The 23417-nt window shown below is 36.5% G+C and overlaps 2 protein-coding genes across 3 annotated transcripts; both read right to left on the reverse strand.

Moving 5' to 3' along the window:
- Positions 1 to 570: 570 nt before the first annotated feature.
- On the reverse strand, positions 571 to 11031 carry septin8b (septin 8b). 2 transcript variants are annotated; one of them, XM_051860556.1, is made up of 10 exons: positions 10222 to 11031; positions 7006 to 7120; positions 6717 to 6912; positions 6425 to 6611; positions 6178 to 6339; positions 5918 to 6014; positions 3836 to 4004; positions 3468 to 3600; positions 1637 to 1815; positions 571 to 1209 (listed from the first exon to the last, which is right to left on the reverse strand). In XM_051860556.1, exons 1-10 carry the CDS (start codon positions 10249 to 10251, stop codon positions 1206 to 1208), a joined length of 1272 nt encoding a protein of 423 aa, XP_051716516.1. In that variant the 5' UTR covers positions 10252 to 11031; the 3' UTR covers positions 571 to 1205. The 2 variants fall into 2 exon arrangements, with proteins under 2 accessions (XP_051716516.1, XP_051716515.1); XM_051860555.1 differs by lacking the exon at positions 10222 to 11031 and adding an exon at positions 9384 to 9407.
- Positions 11032 to 11182: 151 nt separating this feature from the next.
- Positions 11183 to 22897, reverse strand: sfxn1 (sideroflexin 1). Its single transcript, XM_051860558.1, has 11 exons — positions 22730 to 22897; positions 18779 to 18948; positions 18499 to 18669; positions 18266 to 18364; positions 18094 to 18169; positions 17667 to 17752; positions 15974 to 16101; positions 14246 to 14295; positions 14002 to 14051; positions 13854 to 13901; positions 11183 to 13710 (listed from the first exon to the last, which is right to left on the reverse strand). The coding sequence occupies exons 2-11, from the start codon at positions 18940 to 18942 to the stop codon at positions 13614 to 13616; spliced, it is 969 nt and encodes a 322-aa protein (XP_051716518.1). The 5' UTR covers positions 18943 to 18948; positions 22730 to 22897; the 3' UTR covers positions 11183 to 13613.
- Positions 22898 to 23417: the final 520 nt, after the last annotated feature.

Below are 23417 nucleotides of genomic sequence, written 5' to 3' on the forward strand. Positions count from 1 at the left end.
TCAGGCACCTGCTTCACTAATAAGAAGCACCATCTGCAAATGCATCTCTTGCTCCGAAGAATTCAGCAAGTAACTGGTGGTTTAAGTGCTTTTGGGATTTGGTTAAGTACATGTGGTAATCCTTTAGCAAAAGCCACTAAGGCTGATACAAATCTTCTACTTCAATACCTTTCTGAGGTCAGGGAATATGCTGACGGAAGACTAAATAAGATAAAAAACAGACCAAAGGTACTAAAGGAAGAATTCCAAACTTTGAGGAGGCCTTGTAGTATACTCTTAATTGAATTGTTCATGAATTGTTTGAGTGGTTCTTGTATATGGAGACCCAAACCTGCATAAATTAAAAATAAATAAATGTAATAATAGGAAAATAAATAAAGGAATGTATGACTTGATTAAATGAATACAATTCATTTTTTTATTAACCTAAGTTTAGTCCTGAATATATTTTTGTATTATTTTTTCCTTTTATTTATTATTTTTTAATGTTATTTTTATTTTAATTTTTTTTTTTTAATTCTATATCTCCATTCTTATAGAGAGGCGAGTAATAAATAAAAAAACAAACTGTAAAAGTATTTTTTTTATTTTAAACTTCAAAAATATACAGTTGCATTTGTATAGTAGAGGTAAGCCATAAAATCAGCAGAGATATTTAACATTTAAAAATATCATTATGCTGGTTAATAATAAAACAATTAATCTTGTACAGTACTTTGCAATCTGGTAAAACTGTTTAGAGGAAAATATATCCATGTACAAAATCTAAATGATATGTTAACATTCCAGTTAACAGTCAAGTTCTTTATTAATGAAAGATAATAACAAAGTTAAACAGCTTCATGTTTACTTAAAAGGGGTTAATTGAACCAAACATTCTCTCATCATTTACTCACCCTCCTGTTGTTCCAAACCTGTATGCCTTTTTTTTATCTGTTTATCACAAAAATAAATTCTGAAGAATGTTGGTAACCAAACAGTTATGATTACCATTGACTTCCACTGTATGAACAAAAATATCTCATGTTTCACAAAGAGGGTGGGTTTGGAGTGATATGGGGGGTGAATAAATAATGACAGAATTTACATTTTAGGTGAAACTATCCCTTTAATAAAAATGTAAATCCAGAAGAATCAGGTACACATCAATGGATCATCACAGATACTGGGCAGTTACTGATGCTGATGTGTCCTTGGGTCACCAATCAACTGAAAAGAAAATGTTTAATAGACATTAAATGAATGTTTAACCAACCAAAAAAAAGAGTGCTAACACATACTCATTTTATTCATAGTGAGTGCAAAAAATGGCAAACACACTTAATCAGGGGGCATAAATGCATGCTGATCCGGCAGCTGGCAGTACCAGGCAACTAGTGTCATCATCTGTCTCTTTATCCTTAAACATGCCAAAACCCCGTCTGCCAGTGCGCTCTAATATTACAGTATTGACGCTCTCTTATCCCAGCATCCTCTGTCCTGGCATCAGAGCCCAGCCAACACAGACAAACAAAAAGACCTCAGACGCTTGTGAATGCAGACACAGATCAGTCTCATTCACAGATGGTGACTACCAGAGATGGGAACAGATAGTCTGAGGGGTTAGAATAGCAAAGAGAGGGAGGAGGAGGCTTACGTTTTCTTCTCTTTGTCTTTTTTGATGGCAGAGGAGCCTTGAAGAGACTGTAGGGTTTCAGCAGCCACTTTCCTCCTGTTGAAGGTGTTCATCTCCTCTTCTAAATCTCTACGCTTCTCCTCCAGGTTCCTCTTTTCCTCCTGATGTGTACGTTTCAGCATCTCAAATCTTTCATGCAGCTGGGAATACACAAAAAGAGTTCATCTAATGAGATATTTTTATTTTATTTTATTTTTGCAATAAAGTAAATTATTTATTATGAGCGTATCATATAATTAATTCTATTAATCTTTAATCGATTAACATCCCTAATTTATACTGCTGAGAGACAAAAATAATGACTTTATTCAACAATTTGAACCTTTGTCATATGTAGTGAACTCAGTGCAGGCTTCCGTGTTTACGTCCGAATGCCGACTCAGTATTGGCCGAAGCTGAACATGTGAGCACCACGATGCATGCATGTGATGCTGACGCAAGAGCCGGCCAATGATGAGTCGGCGTTCTGACGTAAACAAGGAAGTCTGCACTGAGTTCACTACGTATGACAACGGTTCAAATTGTTGAATAAAGTCATTAATTTTGTTTTGTTTTTGCGCACAAAAAGTATTCTCGACGCTTCATAACATTACGGTTGAACCACTTTAGACACGTTGTATATTTTAACCATGTTTCTGGACCTCAAAAGGTGCAATGATGTTGCTGCCTATGTGTGGTTCAGATACCCTGGGATTTCATCAAAAATATCTTAATTTGTGTTCCGAAGATGAACAAAGGTCTTACATGTGTGGAACGACATGAGGGTGAGTACTTAAAGGGATAGTTCACCCAAAAATGAAAATTTGATGTTTATCTGCTTACCCCCAGGGCATCCAAGATGTAGGTGACTTTGTTTCTTCAGTAGAACACAAATGATGATCTTTAACTCCAACCGTTGCGGTCTGTCAGTCTTATAATGCATGTCAATGGGAACTCCATCTATAAGAGTCAAAAAAAACATGCACAGACAAATCCAAATTAAACCCTGCAGCTCGTGACGACACATTGATGTCCTAAGACACGAAACGATCGGTTTGTGCGAGAAACCGAACAGTATTTATATAATTTTTTACCTCTAAAACACCACTATGTCCAACTGCCTTGCGCATTTGGTTGATGAGGTCTGAACGCGCTCTGACAACGGAAGTGATGTCTCGCACTCATTGAAGTATAAGCACGAGGCATCACTTCCATCATCAGAACGTGTTTTCAGACCTCACCAACCAGATGCGCAAGGCAGTTGGACATAGTGGTGTTTTAGAGGTGAAAAATGATATAAATACTGTTCGGTTTCTCGCACAAACCGATCATTTCGTGTCTTAGGAAATCAATGTGTCATCACGAGCCGCAGGGTTTAATTTGGATTTGTCTGTGCATGTTTTTTTGACTCTTATAGATGGAGTTCCCATTGACAAGCATTATACGACTGACAGACCGCAACGGTTGGAGTTAAAAATCATCATTTGTGTTCTACTGAAGAAACAAAGTCACCTACATCTTGGATGCCCTGGGGGTAAGCAGATAAACATCAAATTTTCATTTTTGGGTGAACTATCCCTTTAATGACACAAATTTCATTTTTGGGTGAACTAACCCTTTAATAAATCTTTAATACATTAGCTCGATTTCTGCCCGAGTCTCATCGGATTCTTTTCCACCGGCTGTAGACATGAAGACAACACCTCCTATGATTCCGCGAAATCAAGGTGTCATCAAGCAACGCCTTTGTTCTGAACAGGCGACCTCTAGCGGTGTAAACTACATAGTGTACCTTTAAAACAGTGGTTCTTACCTCTCTCTCCTTTTCTTTTAGCTCTGCTTCTGTCTCCTTCACTTTGTTGACAAACATCTGTCTCATCTGCTCCTCCTTGAGTTGTAGCTCGCCGATAAATTCTCTCCTCTTGGCCACGTATGTCTCCTGAAGACTGTATGTGAGGACAGATAGCGAGAAGCATTAAAAGACATTTCATTTGATGCCAAACTACAAAACTGTGAACTATGTAATGTTTCCATTATCATATGATAAATTTAAAATCAATTTGCTGATTTTCTTTTACATGATCTTATTGAGAAGAAGTAGCAGCATTATGTAAGATTAAAACTAACTAGTACAAGTTAGCACTTAGTTGTAGAAGTGTCTTGGATGAGATCTTGCAGTACCTGAAGGGTTCGCTGTCAGGGTCAGTGTCTTTGAAGCCCATCTCCTCCAGTTTGCAGCGGCGGTACAGCTCATAGTGTCTGGCGTGGGTCTGTTCCCTCAGGTCCAGCATGTTGACACGGATTAACATCTCTCTCAGCTTTACAAAGTCACAGTGACTCTCATTCTCCACTGAGGACAAAGCCCAGACAACATAACTACATTAAAGTCACCATGAAATCAAAACTGACAATTCTTATTTTTTAAATGGAATATTGCAGTATTTATTAATAATGATTTATCATTATTTTTAAAAAATGATTGTGCCTTGTAAAAATCAAGTCTTGCCCCATTTGTTCTTGTTCAAACAGCCGTTTCATTCAGATATACATCACAATAGGGAGGAAATGACTATCACAACCACCGTTTCATGCCGACTTTAATAATCTGGTGTACTTCTTACGATGTCTTCAGCAATCAAGACACAGTTTGCTTGTTTTGCATTAATCTTGACAAACTATGTTTAAGATAAGCTATGGCTGTACTGTCAGCCATTAATAGAAATAAATATATCACAGTGGATAATTAGGTAATCAATCATCTGCCACTTTAATCTAAACAGACATACAGTATACTTAATGCAGATGTTTGAAATGGTCATATTTATGATATGTAAATTGATATTGGTCTGTACAATTAGTTTGTATGCATTACAGTATGTGTACTGTCAAAGAAAAAGCTGCATTTATTTGAAAAATACAGTAAAACAGTAATACTGTGAAATATTACTATAATTAAAAAAAATAAAATAATATATTTTAAAAAATAATTTATTCCTGTGATGGCAAAGCTGAATTTTCAGCATCATTACTCCAGTCTCCAGTGTCACATGATCCTTCAGAAATCATTCTAATATGATGATTTGCTACTTAAAGGGATAGTTTACCCAAAAATGACCCTCAAGCTATCCTAGGTGTATATGACTATCTTCTTTCAGACGAACACAATCGGAGATATATTAAAAAATATCCTGGCTCTACCAAATATATAATGGCAGTAAACAGGGGGCCTGTTTTGAAGCTCCCCCAAAAATGCATCCATCCATCATAAATATAATCCATACGGCTCCAGGGGGTTAATAAAGGCCTTCTGAAGCGAAGCGAAGGGTTTTTGTAAGAAAAAATATATCCATATTAAAAACTTTATAAATGAAAATAACTAGCTTCCGCCAGACGACTGTACCCATACTGCGCAAGTCGACTTGCGCCAAATGAGTAACCCCTGAAGCGATGTATGACAGATGTAGGAGTATCGTAAGCTTAGATGCCTCTCGCGGTTTAAACAAATATGGCTGTGCATCAAATTTCCACTCTTCCACTGCAAATCGATGTGTACGGCCGTCTGCCTGAAGCTAGTTATTATAGTTAATAAAGTTTTAAATATGAATATTTTTTATACGAAAACCCATCGCTTTGCTTCAAATGGCCTTTATTAACCCCCGGGAGTCGTATGGATTATATTTATGATGGATGGATGCATTTTTTGGGGTTTCACCATTCACTACCATTATAAATCTTGGTAGAGCCAGGATATTTTCAAATACATCTCCGATTGTGTTTATCTGAAAGAAGATAGTCATATACACCTAGGATGCCTTGAGGGTGAGTAAATCATGGGGTCATTTTCATTTTTGTGTGAACTGTCCCTCTTAAGAAGCATTTCTTATTATTATCAATGTTGAAACCGTTGTGCTGCTTAATATTTTTGTTTTGAAAACTCAAAAGAACAGCATTTATTTGAAATGATTTTTTTTGTAACAATGTAAGAGTCTTTACTGTCACTTTTGATCAATTTAAAGCATCCTTGATGAATAAAAGTATTAATTTTTTTTTTTTTTTAAATCAACATCATTCCCTGTGGCTGCACAAGAAACATAATATACACGAAGTATCACATCCTTTGCTATTCATTTGCACTAAAATGTTTCCTGTTTTTAACGGTAAATAAATAAGAGAGAAAAATATATCATTGCCCAAATTGTCAATTTTTTTCTAACCTAAACTAAGACAATGATAATATCTTCATCTGCTAGCAGCAGTACCTACCCTGTACCACTCCCCATGGATACTGTCTGGCTCGCACCATTTTATTCCCAATTTTAACCTCTTCACTGCTTCCAATAACAGCAAAAGGCAGATGCGCCTGCAACACAAGTGACAGGCTCAACATTGAAGGTGCCTCTAGGAACATAGTGTGTATCTGTTCTGATCAACAGCAAAATGGTTAGAAAACATCTAAATAGAAGCCATTTAATCTGACAATTAATATTTTTAATAATAAATATTTTTGCTCAAGCTTCTCTTACATTCATAGAAGAGTTTATTTCAGCCACAGCTTCATCGTCTGTTGGGAACTGGTAGATCTGAACACCATTGCTGACCAGTTCACTCATGATCTTGATCTTAAATTTTTGAAGCTCGCTTTTGGAAATAGTGTCTGCCTTTGCAATGATGGGAATAATGTTTACCTGGTTGGAAAGGAAAAATATGGATATACATGAATAATATAATTCTAGAATAAATATATTTACAAACACTTTGTGAACACAATACCTTGCTGTCCAGTTTCTTCATGGTAACTAAGTCCAGAGATTTCAGTGAGTGTCCAGTGGGAGCAATAAAGTAGAGGCAGATATGGATGCGTGAATCGTGATAGTTGTAAAGGGAACGTTTAATTTTAAGCTCTTCTTCAAGGAAGTTTTCAAACTGGGCATCAATGTAGTCCACAATAGGTTTATAGCTGCAGAGAAACAGGAAAAGGTGTAAGACTTTGATTTGATCTTGACATTTCATTATCAATGTCATTGGACCATTCATATATTTAACATAAGTCTCAAGAACTAACCTTTCTTCTTTATTAACCTGGTCGCCAAATCCCACAGTGTCTACAATGGTCAGCTGCAAATCCACATTGCTTTCCTGTAGGTTGTATGTTCTGGGTCGTAAATGCACCTCGTCCTGGAAGTGGCTGGCCTCTTCATTTTCGAACGATGTGTTAAAAAGTGTGCTCATTAAAGTAGATTTGCCGATCCCAGTTTCACCTGTAGAAACGAAGCAATATTTTGCAATCTCTTGCTTCAATCTTAATATTTAAATGCCAGCTCTTCAGGATTTTAAAAGCACTTCCTCCTCACCTATGCAGAGAATGTTGAAGCTGAATCCTTGGCTCACTGATTTGCTGACCAGCTGATCAGGTAGACTGTCAAATCCGACATGACCGTTGAGAGAGAGAGTCCTCATCTCCTCACTCTGAGAAATGACAACATCAAGAAAGTCTGACATGGCATTTCAGGAAAACATTGATAGTGTCAAGATGAATAATAGCCACAAGGGTATTTGTAAAAATGACATTATAGTGGATGTAATCTAGCAAATAACATCTAACAAAATGCTTATTGTTGTTTTCAATATTAATAATGGTTTTAATAATCAATTAAACAGTAAATTAAAACTACAGTATCTCACAGAAGTGAGTTCACCCCTCACATTTTTATAAATATTTTAATATAACTTTTCATGTGATAACACTGAAGAAATGGCACTTTGCTACAATGTAAAGTAGTGAGTGTACAGCTTGTATAACAGTGTAAATTTGCTGTCCCCTCAAAATAACTCAACACACAGCCATTAATGTCTAAACCGCTGGCCACAAAAGTGAGTACACCCCTAAGTGAAAATGTCCAGATTGGGCCCAATTAGCCATTTTCTCTCCCTGGTATCATGTGACTCGTTAGTGTTACAAGGTCTCAGGTGTGAATGGGGAGCAGGTGTGTTAAATTTGGTGTTATCGCTCTCACTCTCTCATACTGGTCACTGGAAGTTCAACATGGCACCTCATGGCAAAGAACGCTGAGGATCTGAAAAAAAGAATTGTTTCTCTACATAAAGATGGCATAGGCTATAATAAGATTGCCAAGACCCTGAAACTGAGCTGCACGGTGGCCAAGACCATACAGCGGTTTAACAGGACAGATTCCACTCAGAACAGGCCTCGCCATGGTCGACCAAAGAAGTTGAGTGCACGTGCTCAGCGTCATATCCAGAGGTTGTGTTTGGGAAATAGACATATGAGTGCTGCCAGCATTGCTGCAGAGGCTGAAGGGGTGGGGGGTCAGCCTGTCAGTGCTCAGACCATACGCCGCACACTGCATCAAATTGGTCTGCATGGCTGTCGTCCCAGAAGAAAGCCTCTTCTAAAGATGATGCACAAGAAAGCCCGCAAACAGTTTGCTGAAGACAAGCAGACTAAGGACATGGATTACTGGAACCATGTCCTGTGGTCTGATGAGACCAAGATAAACTTATTTGGTTCAGATGGTGTCAAGCGTGTGTGGCGGCAACCAGGTGAGGAGTACAAAGACAAGTGTGTCTTGCCTACAGTCAAGCATGGTGGTTGGAGTGTCATGGTCTGGGGCTGCATGAGTGCTGCCGGCACTGGAGAGCCACACTTCATTGAGGGAACCATGAATGCCAACATGTACTGTGACATACTGAAGCAGAGCATGATCCCCTCCCTTCAGAGACTGGGCCGCAGGGCAGTATTCCAACATGATAACGACCCCAAACACACCTCCAAGACGACCACTGCCTTGCTAAAGAAGCTGAGGGTACCTAAACCCTATTGAGCATCTGTGGGGCATCCTCAAATGGAAGGTGGAAGAGCGCAAGGTCTCTAACATCCACCAGCTCCGTGATGTCGTCATGGAGGAGTGGAAGAGGACTCCAGTGGCAACCTGTGAAGCTCTGGTGAACTCCATGACCAAGAGGTTTAAGGCAGTGTTGGAAAATAATGGTGGCCACACAAAATATTGACACTTTGGGCCCAATTTGGACATTTTCACTTAGGGGTGTACTCACTTGTGGCCAGCGGTTTAGACATTAATGGCTGTGTGTTGAGTTATTTTGAGGGGACAGCAAATTTACACTGTTATACAAGCTGTACACTCACTTCTGTGAGATACTGTATAAATGTATTGAAGTTTACTAAAGTAAATGTAATAATACATTTGCATATAGCTGGGCTATGTAAGACTTTTTAGGAGAAATAAATACTTTTATTCAGCAAGGATGCATTAAATTGATCAAAAGTGACAGTAAAGACACTTATGTTACATAAAATTTCTATTTCAAATAAATGCTGTTCTACTGAATTTTCTACTGAATCAAATAATCCTGAAAAATAATGTATTACAGTCTGCACAAAAATATTAAGCAGCACAACTGTTTTCAACATTGATAACAATAAGAAATGTTTTTTGAGCAGCAAATCAGCATATTAGAATGATTTTTGAAGTATCATGTGACACTGAAGACTGGAGTAATGATGCTGAAAATTCAGCTTTGCATCACAGGAATTAATTACATTTTAAAATATATTAAAATAGAAAACAATTATATTAAACAATATTATCAGTGTTTCATCATAATTATACCAAAAACTGTCCCAACTTTTGCATACTTCACCCTAATATGTTTATTATATGGAGATACTGATCAAAGCGGAGAAGCTGACCCATGTCATTTTGTAACTGAGCATATTGGCATGCATGGACCCGGGTTTGAGTCTCGATCACAGAGAAAAGCAGCATGCTGAGGTATTCAGAGCTCCTCACTCTGTATAAACACAAGGAAGTGTTTCACACAGCCTTCATCTGTTCCACTGCCCCAGTATTCTTAACACACACTGGGGCACAAAGGGCTCTTTATGCAGCCTGTGTTTCTCAGTAACTGAAGGTTTCCACTGCCATTGCCCTGAGAAACATCTTTTAAGTGCTGGGTTAAAAGCATAAATGAACAGTAGTAGGATGATACTCTTGCACAAATGTAAAAATACCACAAACTTCATTAGGAAGAAGACATTGGGATACACGTTGATTGAAGTGGCAACCAGAAGACACAGCAAAGCTGATCTGCTTACAAGAACTAATCAGCTTGAAATGACTTTGACAATGGATTTAGACTCTAATGTTAAACCATAAATATAAACTACAAGCATATATATGTAGAAAAAGTTTAGTAATAGTAGCCTATCTACAGAATGTCATGCATTGTGAATAATTACAAAGTATGACTTAAAGTAGGACCAAACTCAAGCAGAATCCTATTTTTCTCCATTGCAACAAACATCTTAACACATACTGCATATAACATCTTGCACATATTAGCACATAAATATAGTTTTATTTATTAAACATAGCAAACTATGAAATATGAACAAAGTTAAAGCATCTTGACCAACTAATCCAGTCGTCATACCTCTCGATATACACATTACAACTTTATCAACAATAAATATGCATGTTAAACATTGAATAATAATGTACCGTAAATATAAGAGGTAAATAACTTACAGGATATATGTTTACATCTGTGGCAGCCATGCAGACAGTACTGACACTGACAGTATGCTTTCATTTATTGAGCTCTCTCTCTCTCTCTCTCTCTCTCTCTCTCCCTCCCTCCTCCCAATATGGCCACTTGATGGAAACACCCCCTGGCAGATTAAAATGCTGTCCGTGTTGCCCCACGTTCACTCCTCCTACTGTACTTACAAACGCACTTGTTTCAGAAAAGACTTGTTTATTTGCTTTGAGTGTCTCTCTCAAGTGTCAAGTCTCAGACAGTGCTGGGCAAGATACTCCGCAGATATAGCCAGCCAATCTAACAGGAAGCAAATAAAATGAAAAACCCAGAGGCTTTAAAATGGTTTGAATAATAATAAAAAGCATTTGAATAAAATCTAATTAAACAAATTATCGACTGTACATACTATAGAGTAATGTTGTGTCTACAGTTAACCGTCTGAAGTGGGCGCAATTTGGAGTTATAAACAAATATGTCCAGTAGGTGTCGCCCTTTATCCGTTTTATTTATACACTTTACCTACAATCACACACCCGAAGACATGGACACTGGCGAAATGGTTTAAAATGATAAAATGTCAAAGATAACAAAATATCATATCAAGTTAGACCTTCATAAAATAGACTTTTTCTTAGAATTTATGAGAATACTTTTAAGGAGATTTTAGAGGATTAAGTGAGTTTCCCTCAAGTTTACACAGGTGTAATTCATCAGATTAACTATCAACATGTTCCACAAGCTTTCGGAGACACGAAATTTAACAGTAGGCTATATTATTTTATAAATTACATCAATTTGATGTATCTAATTCAATGACATTCATAAGAGTGACTTTAAGTGCCCGAATACGGTTGAACTGCACCACAACCAGCTGATGGTAAGTGAACTAAACTGTTCATTTATATTGAGAAAAACAGTAAGAAATTACACAGCTCTAAAAATGACCCATTGCTTTATAATACTCTTTATTTAGGTCATCTACACAGTACAATTTCTCCATTCACTGTAAAATAAGAAACATTTTTAAAATATTCATCTTGAAAATCTTACACCTATCTCATTCACTGTAAACAAATTATTGTACGAATCAGAGCAACTTGTTCATTTAAAGAGTAGACTACTGAGTCACACCTGTCACCTCAGAATATTCCCGCTTTGTTCCAAGTATGCAGACGCCTTGAATTATTGATTATGGGATCAGGAAATAAACAGTGGTATGCTATGTTTATGTATTTTTGTCCAGGAAAACATTGCATTTCACTTAGTATATAATTAATAAAGTCAACTACCTCATAAAGATCAAAAAAGAACAAGTGTGCTGTGCTGTAATTTCCTTTCTAAAGATTCTCATGGCTTCAATGCTGTGATTCTCCTGAACAAACCAGCAGTTCTTGAGCAGTTTTATGTTAAATCAGCTATGAATTAAGTTCATTTATACAAGATCCATAAGAATCACATTTCTGAAATGGAATAGGAATGATCTGAGCACCTATCTGGCCATCGCTGATGGGGGCAGAGCCCACCTAAAAAAAATGTAGTTGCTGATGACCCTGATCTAACTACAAAATAATATTCAACACATTATAAAAACCAAAAATTGTTCCCTATCCATTATCTTCCACCGAGAAGCATGATGAAAATACAGAAAACTTTCAGAGAATCTTGAAGAACAAGAAATGTTGTGCTTTTGTCAAAAAAACAAAGAGTGGTTACTGATATAACTACCACCATATTCACGGAAATGTATGTGCTCTTAGTTTGATTCATTACTGCCAACACTACATTCATGAACTGAACAAATGTGGCACATAAACAGTCTCACAACAACAAATATCAGAGCGCTAAACACACAGCTAACTGTGAGCGGTTACACTCTCTTATTACATTACATATTAAACATTAAACATATTTAAATACCTCAACACATGAAGACTTAATTAAATGGAAAGTTCACAAAGATTAACATCATTAAATCGAAAAATATATAACATAGCCAAAAGTACATGGACACCCAAACACAATACGCAATTTTTGAACTCCTAATTTTAAAATTATAAGCATTAACTGATCTGTTTGCTGATATTTGACATTTCACTCTACTAGGAAGGCTTTCTACGAGTGTGTTAGGTCCAGTGATGGGACTGGGCTCACAGTTGGTGTTACAATTCATCCTAAAGGATGAGGATTTGTGCAGGCCAATCAGCTTATTTAAAAAAAAAAAAAAAAAAGGTGGTAAATTCTAAGTCTCTAGAATGTCACTGTATGCAGTTGCATTAAGATTTGGCCTCAGAAATGACTGAAATAACCAAACCTGTCCATTCAAAGGAGTTGTCCACAAACTTTTTGCCATGTAGTATAGACGGTAAATAGGAACAGGATTTACGGAAAGGCAATGTAGCACTTTTTTTGTGGAAAAATGTACAGAAAATGAGACTGACTAGTACATTAGCATTCTATTAGTTATTCTAGAAGGTTTCATGTAGATTGTTGTGTGTGAGGACTTTAACAAATGTAACAAAATATGGCACATGAAAAAAAAAAAAAACAGCTGAGGTTTGACAAGATTGTATAGAAAAACAATGCGTTTCCTTGAACTGCTAGAGGAATGGACTTTGGAACAGTCAATGAGAACACGTTGAACTTTAACCTCACACTATTTTAACTTACAAAAAGTTTGTTCATGCACTGTCGGCAGGCAGAAGAAATCATATGAACATACACACTATTTTTGTATTACACACTAAGAGTGAAACTGAAATACTGAGGATAGTAAAATAGATAAAACTCTTCTGAAAACTCATGCTGTAGTTTATTGGTTTATTAAACCTGGGTCTAAGGAAATTTGCAGCATAGGTTTGTATTTGGCAACGTTTTAAACGGATTGCACTATTGTCATAAAGAGGTTCCATGACTTTTCTTAAAACTGAAATGAAATTTGGCAGTACTGTATGAACTGCAACCATGAATAGATAAACACGAAATACTGACAACAATGCAATACAGAGAAAAAAACGGAAAAAAAAAAAAAAAAAACGAGGTCAACACCAGCCATCTTTGATCCTTACTGAAAATGACATTGAGTGGCACATGGAATAATCTGGCAGCAAACAAAATTACTTCAGAAATTAAAAAATACTAAATGTATATACAGTAGTGAGCACCGTCATACACACGTCAGACAAAGACCGGCACAAATCGGCAACAACAATAAGGATTTAACTTAAAAACAATTAAAACCATCAAAAATGTCAAAATATCTTACAAAATGACTGAGTTGGGATGTCCTAGAGAAGTCCGGGTGAACTTTGGCACACAAAAAGATGTTTTAGATGGTACGTGAAACCATTACAGTAGAGAGGAGATTCACCAACGTTTGTCTTTACAGTCCTTTGTTGAAGTAGACCTTCTCTACTCCAGGATGACTGGCTCGAATCTTCTCCTGCAGCTCTGGCTCCAAGCGGCTCACTGCCATAGAGCTGAATGCGTTTAATTAGAAACAAATTGGAATTATGAAGTGCAAGAATGATTTACAAAGCCAAACGAATCATTCTGAAAGGATTCAAAAGATTCCAAAATCATACACGCATTTAGTTCCAAACAGTTTTGAGAAAGTTCTCACCTCTTTTGTGGGAATAACGCACAACACAACGGGGTCGCAAACACAAGGCTAAGAAGAAAGAAAGTACAAAAGAATAGGTCACAAATTCTTGAATGCCTTTCAGAAAATAACAGTTTATTAGACCGTCAATCTATCTTTGGCAACTCACCAAAACCCAACCAAGCCAACTTGAATGGGTGCACTCATCCATGGAAACCTCTGAAAAAATAAAGGGGGGGAAAATCAACCTGGCAACAAAGCCCATGATTCTATGGGGCCATTGTAAGGGCTAAAGCATTCAAGCAGACTGGACACTGTAGTCGGGTATGTGTGTGCTCTGTTAAGGCTGAATAACTTTCATTAAGATTTTCAGTCATGTAAACAAAACGTTTATAATGCAATTTTGAAATTACCTTGAGGAAGGCCTTCTTTTCCAAAGAGTTCATTAAAAATGGAGGGATGGCTACAGGAAGAAGAAATTAGTTAAATTACTTGTTTGCAATTAGTGTCTCATAACCAGATGTGCACTTTAATAAATAAACATTGCGTGTGCACAAGACAGTGGGGGCTGAAAGTTTGAGAAAACTCATAAAAATCATAATATTTTTATTATCATACATTTTAATATAAAATCGTTAAACTTAATTTTTAAAGGTGCAGTAAGCGATTTCTGAGAGGCAGTTGATATTTGAAATCAACCCAAACAAACACACCCCTCCCTTCATTGCTCCGCCCCCAAAAAGAGTGGATATCTCTTTACAATTGCTGACACCAGCTCCAGACAAACAATAACACTAAAAACTGTCATGTTACTATATCTAACATTACAACAACAGCATATCTTGTTTCTGTGAAACATAGCAAAACCAATGTTACTCACGTATGGAGCAGAAACAAAGCAACCTCAGCATCCAATTTCAAGCTCTTGCCTGATCACAACCCTTCTTTTTCCAGTGATATTCCTCTGACCTTTTCTCGTTTGTAATGTCTTTCAGCCATTTCTCTTTCTACAGTCTTTCTTCAAATCTACTTCTTGCTCACTCTCTCTCCTCCCCCATCATGAGTGTATACGCCCCCTATTGCTGATTGGCTACAAGTGTGTTTTGCTTAGGGCTGTGCAATTAATCGTAATTGATTTTAGATTTTGATTTTGGCTTCCAACGATTATGAAAACAAGATAATCGAGGTAAAACGATTATTGTGCCGCGGCCGCATTCCGTCCAGCGCAACTTCCTTTCCTTCACAGCGGTGCGTTTTCATTCCTCCCTTCAAAAGCCCAAACTTAACATCCAAATCAGCTAAATAAGTGAGTGTTGTAACATGCAGTCTACTGTTGCTAAATTGCGGGACGTGTTTAATAATAGTGTTATTAAAAGCGCATAAAGCCACAAAAGAGACACTGTTCCCCAGGTGGCTTTCTGTGTGCGCACTCTGAGTCTGAGCCAAACATGGATAAGCAAATGAAACGCGAGAAAGAAAACGCGTATGTAACAGTATATTGGATCTGTGCATTAGCTCTTCAAGTGACAGCAGCCTAATAGCCATGCTACAGTAGCTTTAATAAGGATTAATCTATATTTAATAATTATAGTAAGACTATGTTATTTTACATAGATTATTCTTTTTTTTTGTTGTTGTTGTAGGCTATTACTTATCTGAATACCACTGTTAATACATCTTCCTGAAAAACAGTGTTTATTTAATTTGTATTTTCATTCTGTTGTATTCATTTGTCTGTTTTGTTTGTAATTAGTTTCTTTGTTCTTATTGTATTGCTCACTATACTTGTCTTATGTAATTATTTTAATATGTATAATTATATAATTATAATTATTTTCTTACATTAGTTAAAATTATATTTTTCTAACCTAGTATTCGTTTTTGCTAAAGTATCGATAATTGTGAAATTTCAGTGATATTTAAAATTACTCATATCGTGAAAAAAGTCTTTGATCATATTGTACACCAATAATTGTGATTTCAATATTGACCAAAAATAATCGTGATCATGATTTTTGCTATAATCGAGCAGCCCTAGTTTTGGTCCAATACACTTTCAATCCAGATATCATTAACTACACTTTTAATAGTTGCAAAGTCAGCTTAATGAAAGAAACTCAAGACTTTTAGAGTAAACAAACCCATTCCCGGAGAGGCCATGAGGATTCTGGAAACCACCACTTGTGTGATGGCCTGTTGAGCTGCCTTTGAAGATTCTCCTAACCGATTGTCATTCTCATCTGTTATGGGAATGCCATGTTTGAGTTCCCTGAAACAAAAAATGAAAGACATACTCACCTCATGTCTATTATAAATGAACAGCGACACACTATATACATTACTGTTCAAAAGTTGGGATCAGTAGAGATAATACCCCACAGATCATTTATTATACCATGTTGTAAATGGCCATTTTTTAAGGGGAAGGAACCCTGTTTTTAAATGCAAATGAGCTGCTGCTCCCCACTGTCAGGTGGTGCGTCCCGTGAGTGTTAAACTAAGTTCTCTTTCACATCTTATTGCACTTAAACTGTCAAAAACACAAAGTTCACAAACACAGTGGGTTATGTCTGTGAACATAAACAACAGGGAAAGAAATCGCATGTGTATATTAGATCTGTGTATTAAAATAAAAGCAGCATAATATACGGTACCTACTGCTATATATGCAGTTAATATGAATCCAACAACAAAAGAAAAACAGAAAATCACTCACTGCTCTTGACTGAATAACTTAAGCTGCGTCTCATTTCGGAGGCTGCGTGCTCCAGAGGTCGCATTTGAAGGCTGTACATGTCATCAAGGATGTCTTATTTAAAAAAAAAAACGTAATAAAATAGACTTGTTAGGTGTAAAATACTGTAATTTCTTTATTACTTTGCAATCTAATGGTTATTTTTTTCTTAAATGAGACCGCCTCAATGACGTATGTAGCCTTCAAATGCGATCTCCGGAGGACGCAGCCTTCGAAATGAGACGCAACTTAAGTTATGGCGAGGAGATAAACATGGCAGACTGTGTACAACTCACTCAGGGCGGGGTCAATGCTAATAGGGCAGAGTCTGTCAGCAGTTGTGGACGGGGCTAATCATTTGTGACATCACAAAAGCTACAGTCTGTAAACAGCTTGTTCTGAGACACTGCTTATGAATTATGGGGATTTCAAACATTTGAGTGGATTGGATGGATTGGATTGGATAAAGTGGGTGGATTTTTACCATTATAGGGTGGTTGTGTACACACACTGTCAACACACAATTATATTTAAACATCATGTAAAAGTGAATTTTGCATAATAGGTCCACTTTTAAATTGATCAATCATGACAGTAAAGACATTTATAATGTTACAAAAGAGTACTATATCTATTCTTTTGAAATTATAAAGAATCCTGAAAAAAAGTATCATGGTTTCCACAAAAATATTAAGCAGCACAACTGTTTTTAACATAGATAGTAACAAGAAATGTTTTTTAAGCACCAAATCAGCATATTAGAATGATGATAGACTGGAGTAATGATGCTGAAAATTCAGCTTTGCCATCACAGTAATAAATTACATTTTAAAATATATAAAAATAGAAAACAATATTTAACAATATTACTGTTTTTACTGTATTTTTGATCAAATCAATGCAGCCTTGGTGCAATCTCTTTTCAAAAACATTTTAAAAAATCTTGCCAACTCCAAACTTTTGAACAGTAGTGTATAATACAGTATATGCACTGAGAATCTTTTTGTGATCACAATATTCCATGACTACTGAACAACCAATTCAGAGTAAAAGAGGTCAAACCTCTTTATGCAAATGATTTGTTCTAGATAATTATTTACCGTTGTCTCATGAGTGGAATATTGATACAGTTAGCAGCAGCTACAGCAGCGAATGGAACAAAGCGTCCTATGAGTGGAGACACATGCTGAAAGACAGAAAATTAAATTTGTTAAATAAACATAAATACTAATTATTACATGAAAACATAGTGAGAACTGAGTATAATATTTAATACTTTGATGTAAAAGAGTTACAATGTATTAGTAAGCAATAACCAGTGATCGAAGTGAGAAAAAAAAGTGCCGGTACTCCTGAACGTTGAAATCACGTTCCGAGGGTCGGGGTGGTCAGAAAACCGGAAACATATGAGTTGCCGGTATGCAAGGAAAAAGTTAGGGTAAGCTACAGATTAAAATATAGAAGTCCCAGTACTGTGTACCAGTGCGTACCAGCCCACTTCGAGCACTGGTGATAACAGAGCATTACCTTTGCTAATGCATTTAGTCCTAAAGCAGTAGCCACGGCCCCCGTGGTGGCTGATACATATGCTGTGCCAAGCTGGCTGCAAGGACATATATTAGGAATTTAGGGATATTGCAAATTAGTTGAAAGAAGAAATGCATAAAGTGCACCTAAAGTGCATTTAAAGTCCTCTCACTTTACTGTGATGGGGGCATCTCCGCTCCTGTTGGTGTAGTTGACTATTGCATTGAAAGACTGATTGATCCACTGCCAAAACAGAACTGCTGGAGTCGTTCTAAAAGTAAGAAAGAGTATAAATATTCAGCATTATATGTGGTGAAATTGTTTGTTATCCAGAAAAAAAAACACTATAGCTACACTGTAGCCACTATAATAATGGATTACACAGCAAAATCCAGCATGATTCACCTGTAGAACGTCATCATGCATCCAGTGATGGTCATGTTCATGGGGACCTGAGCAGACATGCGACCAATCAGGAGCATTTTCTCGCCTGTGTCTGGATGGAATGCTGAGTCAAAAACATACTTCGCCCTCCATAGCTCATCTTCTGTGAGACCCGGTGATACCACCCCTTTTCTTCAGGGATAAGAGAATGGCACATTTGATATCTGGCAAACTCAGCATATGTAACAGTGAATGGTATACAAAAGCACATACTGTAAATGAATGCAAAGTAGAGTCTTACTTGTAATCCTGAATAATCTGACGTGCTTTTTCTAATTGTTCATTCGACAGGAGGATGTTTCTAGGGTCTGTGACAGTGAAGAAATGCTTTGCTCGACCCACAAATGTTCCCTGATCCCAGCGTGGCTCTTTAATGTTTATGGAGGTGGAGAGCTCGGCTGCCATGGTACACTGTGAACATATTACACTGTTAAAACCTTGGAGACACATCACTTATTCTTTTAACACACAACAGTGTGAATGTATTTGAAAACAAGTCATTTTTAAATCATTATGGTTGTACCATGAGCGGTATAGCAAGAAGCCGAAGAAAGATTCTTAAAAACTACTTCTGTTCTGCTCCACAGAAGTATTAAAGCATGCAGGTTTGGAATGGTGATGATGAATACACTACCATTCAAAAGGTCAAGGTTGGGAAAAAATTTTAATGTTTTTGAAAGAAGTCTCTTAAGCTGGGGACACACTTAGTGACTAGCTGAAACATTCTAAGACTGAGCTCAAAACAAAGACTGTTTCCTTCGACTGAAGCAGATTTAAATACTTACACATGGAATTTAAACACTGACTGTAATCGCTGACTGAACGGAACTGGCTCTGACTGGACGCGTTTCAGCGCAATCAGTCATAAGTATCAATTTATATTCATAATCGGCTTTACAATCATTAAGTGGGTCCCCGGCTTTATGCTTACCAAGGCTGCATTTGTTTGGTCAAATATGCAGTAAAAACAGTAATATTTTGAAATGGTATTACCATTAAAAATAACTACTTTCAATTTTCAATATATTTTAAAATCTAATTTATTAATTGTAATTTATTTCTGTGATGCCAAAGCTGAATTTTCAGCATCATTACTCCAGTCTTCAGTGTCACATGATCCTTCAGAAATCATTCTAATATGATGATATGGTGCTTAAGAAACATTTCTTGTTATCAATGTTGAAAACAGTTTTGTTGCTTAATATTTTTATGGAGACTGATACTTTATTCTAGTATTCTTTGATGAATAGAAAGTTCAAAAGAACAGCATTTATTTGAAATAGTAATCTTTTATAACATTATAAATGTTTTTAATTTTTAATCAATTTTATGCATCCTTGCTGAATAAAAGTATTGATTTCTTCCAAATAATATTAATAATAATAATAATAAAAATATTTACCATTAAAAAGGGGTGAGTAATGTAAATCCTAAGAGAAATTTAAGTTTTTATTCCTTAAATCAAGAAAACACTGTACTAAAACAACATCTAGAGAATCAAAATCCTTTTTAGATTTTAGAAAAAAAGAAAAAAGAACTGAATAATGCTTGCACATGACATTCCTCCCCCGATTAGGCCACCGCTGAATCAGCATGTAGTTTCTAAAGACACAGCCAAGCAAAGAAAGGCTTGAACATCAGTCACTCTGAAAATGACATTTGGTGCTGCTAGTCCTCCTCTAAAGCAGCACCTATGTGTATATAGGGCCTTTGCTTCAATAAAAGTATCAGATCAGAAATTTAGTCACGCAATTTACTCATTCTCATTTATTTTAAACCTGTATGACTTTTTTTCTAAGACAAAATAAGATATTAGCCAGAATGTAAAGAACTGACAGTCTTAGTAATCCTTCACATTCATTGCATCATTTTCCACACAATGAAAGGGAAGATTACTGAGGCTGTCCTTCTGCCAGACTGCAACACTTTTTTTTGTTTTCTACAGAAGAAAGAAAGCTATATGGGTTTTAAATTATACAAGGGTAGTATTTTGGGGTATTTGTACTGTCCTTGTGATTATTAACTTTCCAATGACGAATAGAAAACCAATTTCAGTACCCTTCAAGGTTGAATGCAAGATAAAACTTTCAGAAGAAACAGGATTTAACCTGTTATTTGCACATTCTAAAAAAAAAAGGCATTCACAGAGGCAGAATTAAATAAATTAAATAAACCACACGCTTGAAATGTGCAGTGTGGTGAGATTTTATCGACAACACACCAAAGCCGGCTAAAGGGAGGACAATAAATCACGCGTTTCACTTAAATACCGCTGACAGCTACAAAAGTGGGTCCGTGTCCTTTTAAATCAAATCATGGTTCATGTGTTTCGCACGAGATCACTTCGGTGTGCGCGTGCCTGGTGCTTTGGTTTGCGCTGCTTCCCTTTTGTAACGTGTGTTTCACTAGCGAAAGAAAGTCTGACTCATTTGCGCTAATCGGTTCTTTTGAACAGTTCGTTTCATAAACCGGTTCAAACAAACAATTCAGGGATTCAGCGATACGTCACTGACATCACACACGCCCAAGCAATTTAGAGATTTAAATTCAATTTCATATGCGTACTGACAAAACTATTCATTTAAATTGCAAACACATTTTATTAACGTTTCATTTGTAATATATTTGCTATTTGTCAATGAAGTATGTTACTTTCTGCTCTTCAAGTCTACAGGAATGCTCATTCTGTCGTTTACGTCTCACTACAAATTGAAAGAGACGATTCTCGTTGATTCGGACTGATTCAATCCGGTTCGTAAACGAATCGTTCAGTTAATTTCGTGAACAAATAGTTCTGTGCTTCTCAAACGGAAGGCTGCATCCTGCAAAGGCTGCCACGCCATCAAACGTCACTGAAGGCCATCTCAACCGGAAGGATCCTTGAAAGGCAGCCTTCGTTTCGCGCTCTTAGTTCAGCTGAATTTGAAGGATTCATGGGATGTATCCTTCGCGACCTTCATTCCAATTCCCGAAATTAAACCGACGGAAACGACTCGGTATTGAGCTTGTCTGAATTTATTAGGAAATATAAGACAAAAATAATGTTTTCGGACATGAAAGCATAGACATTATCTTTTGTTTTGGTGTAAATTACTCACTTAGCACTAAACTGCCAATAATGTAAGCCACTGGGAGACTGTAGACGGCTGTGATTCATTGTATTTCATTATTAGAAAGCCAAATAAAATAAGAATTTGTAATACAAATTATTTTTCCAAAATTAAGTTGTATTCTTTTCGTGCCGTGACGGTGGGGGCGGGAACGTGTGTGACGTCACTAGCGTTTAATGCTGAGGAGGACTCGAGCCTACAAGCCTCTGAAGGACTGAACTAGGAAGGACACAGCCTCGGTAGGATGCAGCCTTCCGTTTGAGAAGCACCCATAGTGGGCACAGGTTCAACCGATTCATTAAAGAAAGATCCGACTCAAATGAACAATTCATTCACGAATCGGACATCGCTGCAAAAAAAGACTTCATATCAGTCTTTTTAAACATGAAAACATTAGTACACACTATGGATTGCAGTGATAAGATACTGACCGATACACGGGCCTCTTGATCCGAAATGAACTTTGAACAGAGACGCAGCGTTTATGACACTTTGCCCAAACAACCCATTTCTTGCCCAATAGTGTGCTTTAATGACTATATATTACTCTGTATTATTTAAATAGTCTAGTAATAATATGCATGCACACATCTTATTTAATAGGCTTTATTTGACGTGTTAAAACATTGATGCTTAAAGAGCAAAACAATATGGGATAAATGAAATGATTTAGATGGTGTCTTGTTTTGAAATAAATTGTTAGAATATCATCATTGTAGCCCACTGGCAAAGAATGGTTCAAAACCAGTCAGTACCGGTTGGGTGGCTTCCATTGGGGTTTTCAATATGTCATAAATCCAAATATAAATTATATTATGTGTAAATATCATGATAAAAATATTGGAGGGATGCTTCATATGATAAAAATCTTAATAAATTTTTGTTTCATCTTTAAAACCATCTGTACAACTCCAGCTGTGCACCTCTTTATCAACCTCTGGACGCCACATCACAAATCCACTTACTGGCAGCATAAGGTTTTACATTCTAATGCAGCCAGCAGCAAAAAAAAAGAAAGAAGAAAAATATATCTTGAAAATGACATCCGTGAAAAAAATATAACGAAAGGTCCTGTTACTTACAGTGCAACAGTGCAAAGCCCGCCGTCAGACAAAATCACAGCACTCCGCAGCAGATATCAGTCTCGCGCACTGAGGCTAATTTGGTATTTAAGAACGTGAAGTACGCTGCAGTAAAAGCCACCCCTTGTGCCCAACCAACCAGAGGCGCTGCTGATATTTCAAAATAAAAGTTTTCAATATTGTGGGAAATAATTGTAATATGAGAATGTCGCGATCCAGGACATTATTTAAAAGATAAACAATTAACAACGGAATTTTAGTTGCTTACGTTCACCGAGTTTTATAAAACACCTAATTCAGTCAACGAAAAGACTTTTGCTATGAAATCAAATGAATGGAAATGTTTTGATTATGAAATTCAGTGTTCTTCAAACACGCCTGATCAGGTCTAATAAGTCTTGGGTAAGTCAGTTTTTATGACATTAGTCTGTTTAAAACGTAAGTAATTAATCTTTTGTATGAATGTTGTATTCATCAAATAAATAAAAGCACCACCGTCTGTCATTTCTGAACTTTTATGTAATGTCTATGTACAGAGGGATGGCAATTGATTCTCTGAAGAAACAAACGAATATGTTAATTACTTCAAAAAGAAAATTTCAAAATGCCAGTAACTTCATTGAGCCATGTAAAACATTTTAGATAAGTAAAACCCGTCTAATGACTGTATTAAAGAGTACAATTAACA

The sequence above is a fragment of the Ctenopharyngodon idella genome, chromosome 14, assembly GCF_019924925.1.
Source record: "Ctenopharyngodon idella isolate HZGC_01 chromosome 14, HZGC01, whole genome shotgun sequence".
NCBI lineage: Eukaryota > Metazoa > Chordata > Actinopteri > Cypriniformes > Xenocyprididae > Ctenopharyngodon > Ctenopharyngodon idella.